This window comes from Salmo salar, chromosome ssa09, assembly GCF_905237065.1.
Source record: "Salmo salar chromosome ssa09, Ssal_v3.1, whole genome shotgun sequence".
Classification (NCBI taxonomy): Eukaryota; Metazoa; Chordata; class Actinopteri; order Salmoniformes; family Salmonidae; genus Salmo; species Salmo salar.
In genome coordinates this window covers 98698079-98710192 of record NC_059450.1, presented here as the reverse complement: position 1 = coordinate 98710192, position 12114 = coordinate 98698079, and the positions used below count along the sequence as shown (strand labels likewise).

At 43.8% G+C, this 12114-nt stretch overlaps 1 protein-coding gene across 2 annotated transcripts in view; it reads right to left on the bottom strand.

Moving 5' to 3' along the window:
- The window catches only part of rnf44 (ring finger protein 44), a 63377-nt gene that overhangs the window by 8579 nt on the left and 42684 nt on the right, over positions 1–12114 (bottom strand). For both annotated transcript variants that reach the window (XM_014213354.2, XM_014213356.2), the window contains exons 8-10: positions 11226–11341; positions 10896–10983; positions 10217–10338 (exon numbers count right to left, since the gene is read on the bottom strand). In XM_014213354.2, the coding sequence (XP_014068829.1) occupies positions 10217–10338; positions 10896–10983; positions 11226–11341 (326 nt within the window). The remainder of the gene's footprint in view (positions 1–10216; positions 10339–10895; positions 10984–11225; positions 11342–12114) is intronic.

Sequence of the window (12114 nt, the reverse complement as noted above, 5' to 3'; positions counted from 1 at the left end):
CACCAAGGCACCTGCAAGTTCCCAGACATTTCTGGGGAGAATGGCCCTAGTCCTCACCCTCCGATCCAAAAGGTCCCAGAAGTGCTCAATGGGATTGAGATCCGGGCTCTTCGCTGGCCATGGCAGAACACTGACATTCCTGTCTTACAGGAAATTATGCACAGAACGAGCAGTATGGCTGGTGGCATTGTCATGCTGGAGGGTCATGTCAGGATGAGCCTGCAGGAAGGGTACCACATGAGGGAGGAGGATGTCTTCCCTGTAACGCACAGCGTTGAGATTGCCTGCAATGACAACAAGCTCAGTCCGATGATGCTGTGACACACACACCGCCCCAGACCATGACGGACCCTCCACCTCCAAATCGATCCCGCTCCAGAGTAAAGGCCTCGGTGTAACGCTCATTCCGTCGACGATAAACGCGAATCCGACATCACCCCTGGTGAGACAAAACTGTGACTCTTCAGTGAAGACCACTTTTTGCCAGTCCTGTCTGGTCCAGCGACGGCGGGTTTGTGCCCGTAGGCGACATTGTTGCCGATGATGTCTGGTGAGGAACTGCCTTACAACAGGCCCTCAGTCCCTCTCAGCCTATTGCGGACAGTCTGAGCACCGATGGAGGGATTGTGCGTTCCTAGTGTAACTCGGGCAGTTGTTGTTGCCATCCTGTACCTGTCCCGTAGGTGTGATGTAAAGATGTACCGATCCTGTGCAGGTGTTGTTACACGTGGTCTGCCACTGCGGGGATGATCAGCTCTCCGTCCTGTCTCCCTGTAGTGCTGTCTTAGGCGTCTCACAGTACGAACATTGCAATTTATTGCCCTGGCCACATCTGCAGTCCTCATGCTTCCTTGCAGCATGTCTAAGGCACGTTCACACAGATGAGCAGGGACCCTGGGCATCTTTCTTTTGGTGTTTTTCAGAGTCAGTAGAAAGGCATCTTTAGCGTCCTAAGTTTTCATAACTCTGACCTTAATTTCCTACCGTCTGTAAGCTGTTAGTGCCTTAACGACCGTTCCACAGGTGCATGTTCATTAATTGTTTATGGTTCATTGAACAAACATGGGAAACACCGTTTAAACCCTTTACAATGAAGATCTGTTTAGTTATTTGGATTTTTACGAATTATCTTTGAAAGACAGGGTCCTGAAAAAGGGCCATTTCTTTTGCTGAGTTTATTACTTGTATTTTGCTAAATAAGTACCTTAAAAAATGGTCACGTGTCAACATTTACCAAGTGGTCATTACAGACTGAAATTGAAAAGCTAGTTTGTTCTAATGTAATCAATTGATCACGCAGATTAATCAATCACCTCAATATTGCATGGAAATGCAGCTACATCTGCCACTTGCACTCTTCTAAAACACAAACCACAACGAACTTGGGTATAATACATATACCATATCAATAGATGAGAATATGCATTTAGAAAGTATTCAGACCAAGACTTTTTCCATATTTTGTTACATTACAGCCTAATTCTAAAATTGATTAAATTGTCCCCGTCCCCCCCTTCATACAAATTTACACACAATACCCCATAATGACAAAGCAAAAACAGGTTAAGATATTTTAGCAAATTTATAAAAAACGAAATATCACATTTACATAAGTATTCAGACCCTTTACTCAATACTTTGTTGAAGCATCTTTGGCAGCGATTACAGCCTCTTCTTGTGGTTGACGCTACAAGCTTGGCACACCTGTATTTGTGGAGTTTCTCCCAATCTTCTCTGCAGATCCTCTTACTAATGTTTGTTTTTATTTCACCTTTATTTAACCAGGTAGGCCAGTTGAGAACAAGTTCTCATTTACAACTGTGACCTGGCCAAGATAAAGCAAAGCAGTACGACAAAAACAACACAGTTGCACACAAACAAACGTACCGTCAATAACAATAGAAACATCTATGTACAGTGTGTGCAAATGTAGAAGAGTAGGGAGGTAAGGCAATAAATAGGCCATAGAGGCGAAATAATTACAATTTAACCTCTCAAGCTCTGTCAGGTTGGATGGGGAGTGTCGCTGCGCAGCTATTTTCAGGTCTCTCCAGAGATGTTCGATCGGGTTCAAGTCCGGGCTCTGGCTGGGCCACTCAATGACGTTCAGAGACTTGTCCCAAAGCCACACCTGCATTGACTTGGCTGAGGTCCTTAGCGCTCTGGAACAGGTTTTCATTAAGGATCTCTGTACTTTGCTCCGTTCATCTTTCCCTTGATCCTGACTAGTCTCCCAGTCCCTGCCACTGGAAAACATCCCCACAGCATGATGCTGCCACCACCATGCTTCACCGTAGGCATGGTGCCAGGTTTCCTCCAGACGTGACGCTTGGCATTCAGGCCAAAGAGTTCAATCTTGGTGTCATTAGACCAGAGAATCTTGTTTCTCATGGTCTGAGAGTCCTTTAGGTACCTTTTGGCAAGTGGGCTGTCACATGCCTTTTACTGAGGAGTGGCTTCCGTCTGGCCACTTTACCATAAAGGCCTGATTAGTGGAGTGCTGTCCTTCTGGAAAGTTCCATCTCCACAGAGGAACTGGAGCTCTGTCAGAGCTTCCCCATCTGGCAGTCCGACGGACGAATCTGGGTTTGGCGGATGCCAGGAGAACGCTACCTGCCAACCTGCCATAGTGCCAACTGTAAAGTTTGGTGGAGGAGGAAAAATGGTCTAGGGCTGTTTTTCATGATTCAGGCCAGGCCCCTTAGTTCCAGTGAAGGGGAATCTTACATGACATTCAAGACAATTCTGTGCTTCCAACTTTGTGGCAACATTTGTCCTGTTTCAGCATGTCCCCGTGCACAAAGCGAGGTCCATACAAAAATGGTTTGTCGAGATCGGTGTGGAAAAACTTCACTGGCCTGCACAAAGCCTTGATCTCAACCTCATTGAACACCTTTGGGATGAATTGGAACGCCGACTGCAAGCCAGGACTAATCAGGCCTCACTAAACGCTCGTGGCTGAATGGAAGCAAGTCCCCGCGACAATGTTCCCACGTCTAGTGGAAAGCATTCTCAGAAGAGTGGAGGCTGTTATAGCTGCAAAGGGGGACCAAGTCCATATTAATGCTGATGATTTTGGAATAAAGATGTTCAACGAGCAAGTGTCCACATACTTTTGGTCATGTAGTCTATAATAAATGTAATTGTTTTTTACAACAATGACATCTATTTCTTTCCTACTTTAGCCATGGAGAGTGTTTGACACAATTAACTAAAGACAATTTAAATCAGAGTCCATTGAGTCTGTGCAGCAGGCTGAACGTTTATCGTCCCTACAGACTCTTAGTTACTCTGAATAAAAATAGAAAACACAACATGTAGTGTGGGTTTCTGAAATAAAAAGATCCCAGAAATGTTCCATACGCACAAAACGCTAATTTCTCTGAAATGTTGTGCCTAAATTTGCTTCCATCCATTTTCCTGACTGGTATGGCATATCAATAAGCTGTTTAAATAGCATGATCATTACACAGGTGCACCTTGTGCTGGGAACAATAAAAGTACACTCTAAAATGTCTAATGTTTTGAGGGAGTGTGAAATTGGCATGCTGACTGCAGGAATGTCCACCAGAGCTGTTGCCAGATCATTTAATGTTCATTTCTCTACCATAAGCCGCATCCAACATAATTTTTGAAAATTTGGCAGTACGTCCAACCGGCCTCACATCTGCAGACCACGTGTAACCATGCCAGCCCAGGACCTCCACATCCGGCTTCTTCACCTGCAGGATTGTCTGAGACCAGCCACCCGGACAGCTGATGAAATAGTGGGTTTCCACAACCGAAGAATTTCTGCAAAAACTGTATCAGGGAAGCTCATCTGCATGCTTGGTGTCCTCACCAGGGTCATGACCTGACTGCAGTACGGCATCATAACAGACTTCAGTGGGCAAATGCTCACCTTCGACGGCCACTGGCACACTGGAGAAATGTGCTGTTCACAAATTAATCCCGGTTTCAACTGCACCGGGCAGATGGCCGACAGCGTGTATGGCGTCACGTGGGCGAGCGGTTTGCTGATGTCAACGTTGTGGACAGAGTGCCCCATGGTGGTGGTGGGGTTATGGTATGGGGCAGGCATAAGCTATGGACAACAAACACAACTGCATTTTATCGATGGCAATTTGAATGCACAGAAATACCGTGACGAGATGCTGAGGCCTATTTTAGTGCCATTCATCCACCGCCATCACCTCATGTTTCTGCATGATAATGCAAGGCCCCACGTCGCAAGGATCTGTACACAATTCCTGGAAGCTTAAAATCTCCCAGTTCTTACATGGCCTGCATACTCACCAGACATGTCACCCATTGAGCATGTTTGGGATGCTCTGGATCGACGTGTACGACAGCGTGTTCCAGTTCCCGCCAATATCCAGCAACTTCACACAGCAATTGAAGAGGAGTGGGACAACATTCAACAGGCCACAATCAACAGCCTGATCAACTCTATGCGAAGGAGTTGTGTCCCGCTGCATGAGGCAAATGGTGGTCACACCAGATACTGACTAGTTTTCTGAACCAAAAATAATAATAATTGGTATCTGTGACTAACAGATGCATATCTGTATTCCCAGTCATGTGAAATCCATAGATTAGGGCCTAATTAATTTATTCAAACTGACTAATTTCCTTATATGAACTAACTCAGTAAAATCTTTGAAATTGTTGCATATATATTTTTGTTCCGTGTACATTTAGTAGGCTAGCTAGCCAGCTATATAGCGATTAGCAGCTTAAACTATTTATTTTAGCCACAACTTGCTAAGAAAATACAAACTAGCAAACAGTAGTTAGCAGATAGTACGACAAAACTAATATTGTAGTTATAGAACGCTTGTCGAAAGCAGCATCGTTGTCACTAGGGATGCACGATATATCGGCGAACATATCGGAATCGGCCGATATTAGCTAAAAATGCCAACGTCGGCCGATGTCTAGCTTAACGCCGATGTGCAAAACCGATGTCAAAGCTGACCTGCATAGGTACATGAAATAATGACGCCACGTAAGATTTGCCGCTACACGTGCAGCACAGCATTCCTAACCTAGCCCACAATGTCCGCTGTGTGGATTGAGCAGTCGACAAGTCGAGCAGTCATTTGAAATAGTAAGAAAATTTCAGCAAGATAACTCAACTCAAACGCGAAATCCATTAAAGCCCAGATTGCCCTTGACAATCAACCGTTCTCTGTCGTGGGTGATGTTGGCTTTCACCGACTGGTCGAGCATCGGTACACACTACCAAGTGCGCTATTTTTCAGATGTTGCCCTACCGGAGTTACACAGTAATAGCGTCACTGCTATTAGCTTCACGACATACATACTATGGCCACGAACGATGTGTTTTCAATATCGCGTAGGTAATAAAGCATCATTTGTTCGACCGCATCTTCTGGGGTAGCTAGCTTTAGCTTGGTACCTAGCTAGCACCAATACAACCAGCCTGAAAACAATGACCAGTAGAAACTGCAGTCATTTTCATTATTCTTCGCAATGATTTAGGAATCCTTGTGAGAGAGATGGCGCCGACAGAGATGGTCGCCTCGCTTCAGGTCCTTAGGAAACTATGCAGTAATTCGTTTTTTTTAATGAATTATTTCAAACATTGTTAGCCCAGAAAATCTCAAGTGTTATTACATACAGCCGGGAAGAACTTTTGGATATAAAAGATGGCTGGTGTGTTTACAGACATATTCAATCAATCCCTATCCCAGTCTGCTGTGCCCACATGCTTCAAGATGGCCACCATTGTTCCTGTTCCCAAGAAAGCTAAGGTAAGTGAACTAAACGACTATCGCCCTGTAGCATTCACTTCCGTCATCATGTAGTGCTTTGAGAGACTAGTCAAGGATCATATCACCTCCACCCTACCCGATACCCTAGACCCACTCCAATTTGCTTACCGCCCCAATAGGTCCACTGACGATGCAATCGCCATCACACTGCACACTGCCCTATCCCATCTGGACAAGAGGAATACCTATGTAAGAATGCTGTTCATTGACTACAGCTCAGCATTTAAAACCATAGTACCCTCCAAAGTCGAGACCCTGTGTCTTGACCCAGCCCTGTGCAACTGGGTCCTGGACTTTGACAGGCCGCCCCCAGGTGGTGAAGGTAGGAAACAACATCGTCACCCCGCTGATCCTCAACACTGGGGCCCCACAAGGGTGCGTTCTCAGCCCTCTCCTGTACTCCCTGTTCCCTCGGTGTGTGGTGTCAGGAAAATAGCCTCTCACTTAACGCCAACAAAACAAAGGAGATGATCGTGGACTTCAGGAAACAGCAGAGGGAGTATCCCCCTATCCACATCAACGGGACAGTAGTGGAGAAGGTGAAAAGTTTTTAGCTCCTCGGAGTAGAGGTTGACCGATTTATGATTTTTCAACGCCGATACCAATTATTGGAGGACCAAAAAAAAGCCGATACCGATTAAATCGGCCGATTTTTATTTATATATATTTGTAATAATGACAATTACAACAATACTGAATGAACACTTATTTTAAATTAATATAATACATCAATAAAATCTTTAGTATCGTTTAAATAATGCAAAAACAAAGTGTTGGAGAAGAAAGTAAAAGTGCAATATGTGCCATGTAAAAAAGCTGACGTTTAAGTTCCTTGCTCAGAACATGATTCCTTTTAACATGAGTCTTCAATATTCCCAGGTAAGAAGTTTTAGGTTGTAGTTATTATAGGACTATTTCTCTCTATACCATTTGTATTTCATATACCTTTTACTTTTGGATGTTCTAATAGGCACTACAGTATTGCCAGCCTAATCTCGGGAGTTGATAGGCTTGAAGTCATAAACAGCGCAATTCTTGAAGCATTGCGAAGAGCTGCTGGCAAACGCAGTAAAGTCCTGTTTGAATGAATGCTTACAAGCCTGCTGCTGCCTACCACCGCTCAGTCAGACTGCTCTATCAAATCATAGACTTAATTATAATATAATAACACACAGAAATACGAGCCTTAGGTCATTAATATGGTCAAATCCAGAAACGATCATTTCGAAAACAAATCGTTTATTCTTTCAGTTAAATACAGAACCGTTCCGTATTTTATCTAGCGGGTGGCATCCATAAGTCTAAATATTGCTGTTACATTGCACAACCTTCAATGTTATGTCATAATTACATAAAATTCTGGCAAATTAGTTCGCAACGAGCCAGGCGGCTCAAACTGCTGCATATACCCTGACTCTGTTGCACAGAACGCAAGAGAAGTGACACAATTTCCCTAGTTAAAAGAAATTCATGTTAGCAGGCAATATTAACTAAATATGCAGGTTTAAAAATATATACTTGTGTATTGATTTTAAGAAAGGCGTTGATGTTTATGGTTAGGTACACATTGGTGCAACGACAGTGCTTTTTCGCATGTGCTTGTTAAATCACCCGTTTGGCGAAGTAGGCTGTGATTCAATGAGAAATTAACAGGCACCGCATCGATTATATGCAACGCAGGACACGCTAGATAAACTAGTAATATCATCAACCATGTGTAGTTAACTAGTGATTATGTTAAGATTGATTGTTTTAAATAAGATACGTTTAATGCTAGCTAGCACCTTACCTTGGCTCCTTGCTGCACTCGCATAACAGGTAGTCAGCCTGCCACGCAGTCTCCTCGTGGAGTGCAATGTAATCGGCCAGTGTCCAAAAATGCCGATTACCGATTGTTATGAAAACATAAAAATGGCCCTAATTAAAATCGCCCATTCCGATTAATCGGTCGACCTCTACCTAGGAGTACACATCACGGACAAACTGAAATGCAACAGCGCCTATTCAACCTCAGGAGGCTTAAGAAATTTGGCTTGTCACCCAAAACGCTCACACATTTTTACGGATGCACAATTGAGAGCATCCTGTTGTGCTGTATCACCGCCTGGTACGGCAACTGCTCCGCCCACAACCGCAAGGCTCTCCAGAGGGTAGTGCGGTCTGCACAACGCATCAGCGGGGGCAAATTACCTGCCCTCCAGGACACCTACACCACCCGATGTCACAGGAAGGCCAAAAAGATCATCAAGGACAACAACCACCCGAGCCACTGCCTGTCATCCAGAAGACGAGGTCAGTACAGGTGCATCAAAGCTGGGACCGAGAGACTGAAAAACAGCTTCTATCTCAAGGCCATCGGACTATTAAACAGCCATCACTAACAGAGTGGCTGCTGCCAACATACTGACTCAAATCTCTGGCCACTTTAATACATTTAATAAAGGGATCACTAGTCACTTTAAATAACATCACTTTAATATTGTCTACATATCCTACATTACTCATCTCATATGTATATACTGTACTCTATACCATCTACTGCCTCTTTTTATATGTACATATTCTTATTCATCCCTTTACATTTGTGTGTATAAGGTAGTCGTTGTGAATTTGTTAGAGTACTTGTTAGATATTACTGCACTGTCAGAACTAGAAGCACAAGCATTTCGCTACACTCGCATTAACATCCGCTAACCTTGTATGTGACCAATACAATTTGCTTTAAGTATTAGCTAGGTTGCCACTGTTGTTCGCCTATTGAAATTGAACTTCAGTTCATGAAAATAAATAGCTAGCCAGCTACTTAACCCTGTAGCCCAAAGCTAACGTTGCCAGCTAGCTTCATCTGGCTAGTGAGGCTCGACCGGACCAGGTTATGTGTTGTGAAGCTTGCCACAATAAGGATTAGGCAAAATAGTGGAATTTGCGGTTTGCCTTCATTGACAGTGATGCAAATGAATACAAATAGTAGAATTATGCCATACTTTTATTTTGAAGGCTAACCTCAAAAGTCTACTGTTGTGGCTAATCCTTATTGTGGCTAGATTCACAGATGGGTCCGACCACCATTAATCAAACTAGAACTGTCTTATAAATTAGGGTTATTTTAGATGACACCTAGCTATATAGTTAGCTAGCTAATTATAGCTACTGAAACACATTGTCGTTTTGCTGTGTTTTTATAATTTTTTTATATAGTTAGCTATAGCTACTGAAACAGATTGTCGTTTTGGGGAAGGACATTGTTTGCATCCATGAGCTAGCTAGCGAGACAACTTTACCAGCATCATAGCATACGTATCGATGAATCGTTGTGACATATGAAATACGAGTGGTAGTGTAATCAATGTGTAATAAGTACATAAAAAATGTATTAACGCGTTAAATTATTATGTGACGTGCAGTCATATTCAGATCCTGATTGGTCAACATGCAATAACCCGAACAGCAAAGACCCAAACGGCGTTCCAAAGAAATCCTGGTTGAGAATGAAACGACTTAACAAATGAACAACGAAACAGCACAGCAAGTAAGTGAAAGAAATAGGTTTTGATTATGTTTTACTGGTAATGGGGACATATGTAAATGCCAACAAAATAACTTTTTAGTCAATGTGGTGTCTGTGTGCAACCTTTAACTAGGCAAGTCAGTTAAGAACAAATTCTTATTTACAATAAAACCCTACCTCGGCAAAACCCGGACGACGCTGGGCCAATTGTGCGCCGCCCTATGGGACTCCCAATCACGGCCGGATGTGATACAGCCTGGATTCGAACCAGGGACTGTAGTGACGCCTCTTGCACTGAGATGCAGTGCCTTAGACCGCTGCGCCCATGTGTGTGTAACTATTTAACTGTACTACAATGCTTAAAAGGCCGCTAGAATGTATAACATCGGTATTGGGTTTTTTTGGCAGGGAAAATATTGGATATCGGTATTGGCCAAAACTGTCATATCGGTGCCTCACTAGTTGTCGCCAACATCTATCTGACCATGCAGACTGCAGAGTGAACGGCAAGAAAGTGTTCCTGACTCCATGGTCGAGCAACTGCTCTCTCCTTGGGTGACAGGGGGCGGGTCTTGGTGTGAGGGGGCGGGGCCTGGCGCGAGAGGGGGGCGGGGCCTGGTGCGAGAGGGGGGCGGCTTGGAGCGAGAGGGGCGTGGCTTGGAGCGAGAGGGAGAAAGACAACTCAAGTAGCAAACGGAGTAAAAACAGACAGACGTCCCGGCGTTGGGTATCACATTTAACAAACCAAATAAATACCGTTATAGAAATTAAATTAAAAGCCCAAACCGGTCTGTGCATCAATACCGGTATATAGTAAAATACTGTATACCGCCCAGCCCTACTTGGCCAGCCAGTCAGATGGATAGGTGGGTGGTATAACACAAGAAAAGACAGTAGAAGCTTATCTTACAGCGTTTGTTCAGATTGATGGTTGTCGAGGTTGAACCTGTAGGATGGAAGCTGCTCGATGTCTGCCTTGGTGATTCCTCGTGGTTTAGCCTCTCCCAGCCTTTCAGCCAGGTTCAGTAATGCCTGAGGGTGTGTGAGAGACATACATATTTAAAGCCAGTTGTTTTTGGTTTATTTACATTTTTATTGACCGGTATTTCCAGCATTATCCACTAGGTTTGCTGCAGGTAAAAACATTCAAGGAAATGGTCTTTAATTGACACAAGCTGTCTCCAATCAATCAATCAATGACTGGTTGTGAGTGTTAGGTGGGGGGGGGGGGGGGGGTCCACCTAAACTGCCCCCTATTTTACCCCGTTTTAACTTCCGAGTCCGCTGGAGAGGATTAGCTTGATAAAAGTGATGTGTAGAATCACTGATCTACAAATAATAGTTTTTTTGCCATTAACATTCATAGGAGCTACGCCCCCCCCCCCCAAACACTTACGCACAAACTGAAATTGATTGGAGTGTCTTCTAGCTAAAGACGATTTTCTACCTGCAGCAAACTTAGTGGATAATTATGGAAATACAGGTAAAAACACACACACGCACACGCAGATACCAAACACAGAAACACACAGACACAGAAAGAAACACACAGTGTGTTTCTAAGTGTATTGATTACTTGGTCCTCTCACCTCATAGTTCTCCATCTCCACATCATCTACATCCAGGTCCAGACTGATGGCTGGTCCCACTGCTGTAGGAGGCACAGGAAGCATCGACCTGCACAGAGACAGAACAGTAAAATAAATCACCCAGATCAAATAAGAAAGTGAAAAAAGGCAATGTATTGGTGGTGGTGGAAATAAATATTCACTTTTTTTTTTTCCTGAGTGTTATGTTCAGTTACGTTAGCACCTCACTTTAAAAAAAATGGGTGTACAATTCTAGGTCCTGAATGACTTTGGGTTGAAAAGCACTGAAGTACGTGTATCATTTAGTTCTGTATTAAATGTCATACTCACAGGAAGTACGGCAGGAAGCCTGGGTAGTAAGGTGGTGGCGGCGGCGGTGGGGGCAGGGGCTGCTGTAACCGGTACCTGTGACCACTGACACGTCGCGGCAGCATGTGAGGGTATGGCTGACCAGGAGACAGAGACATAGAGGTGTTAACGTGGTGGTGGTGGTGAACTATCCTATGGAAGTGGCTGGTTATTTAAAATGGGAAACTGCAACAATGCCAGCTCTGTAGCTTAAGCTAGCTCTACAATCTGAAGCCTTACCACTGGGAAAGATTAGCTAGCTCTATGCTATGCTTTCTGTGTGAAGTGATGCTAAAGTCCTACCACTGGGAAAGGTTAGCTAGCTCTATGCTATGCTTTCTGTGTGACGTGATGCTGAAGTCTTACCATTGGGATAGCTCAATGTTTTGCTAAACTGTGCAATGGTGAAGACATGAGGTCTTACCACTGTGAAGGGTTAACACATTTATAGATGCTAACTACGCTCATTTTGAACGTTAAAAACATTGCATCGGTTACGGTTTTTGAAACATAAGGAAGTATCTTTTATATCAGCGAAAAATAATAATAATAAAAAAAAAGGTTAAATTAATACACAACTTTATAGGGTTGGTGTTCCCACACAGCCATATCACCAGGTTACAGCGCTTGTGGGAACATGCTCCCAACACCTGTGCTAATTAGCCATCTAGCATGCTCCAACACCTGTGCCAATTAGCCATCTAGCGTGCTAGCCATCTAACACCTGTGTGTAAGCTAACTGGGGAGGAAGTGTAGTTCTTCGACTGGAGGCACATGGATCTGTGCAAAACTGCTTTATTTGAACGATTATCTCTCACTGATGAAAGATAATGGGTATAAATCTAGTGATGAGTGGATCAGTGCTTTTTTA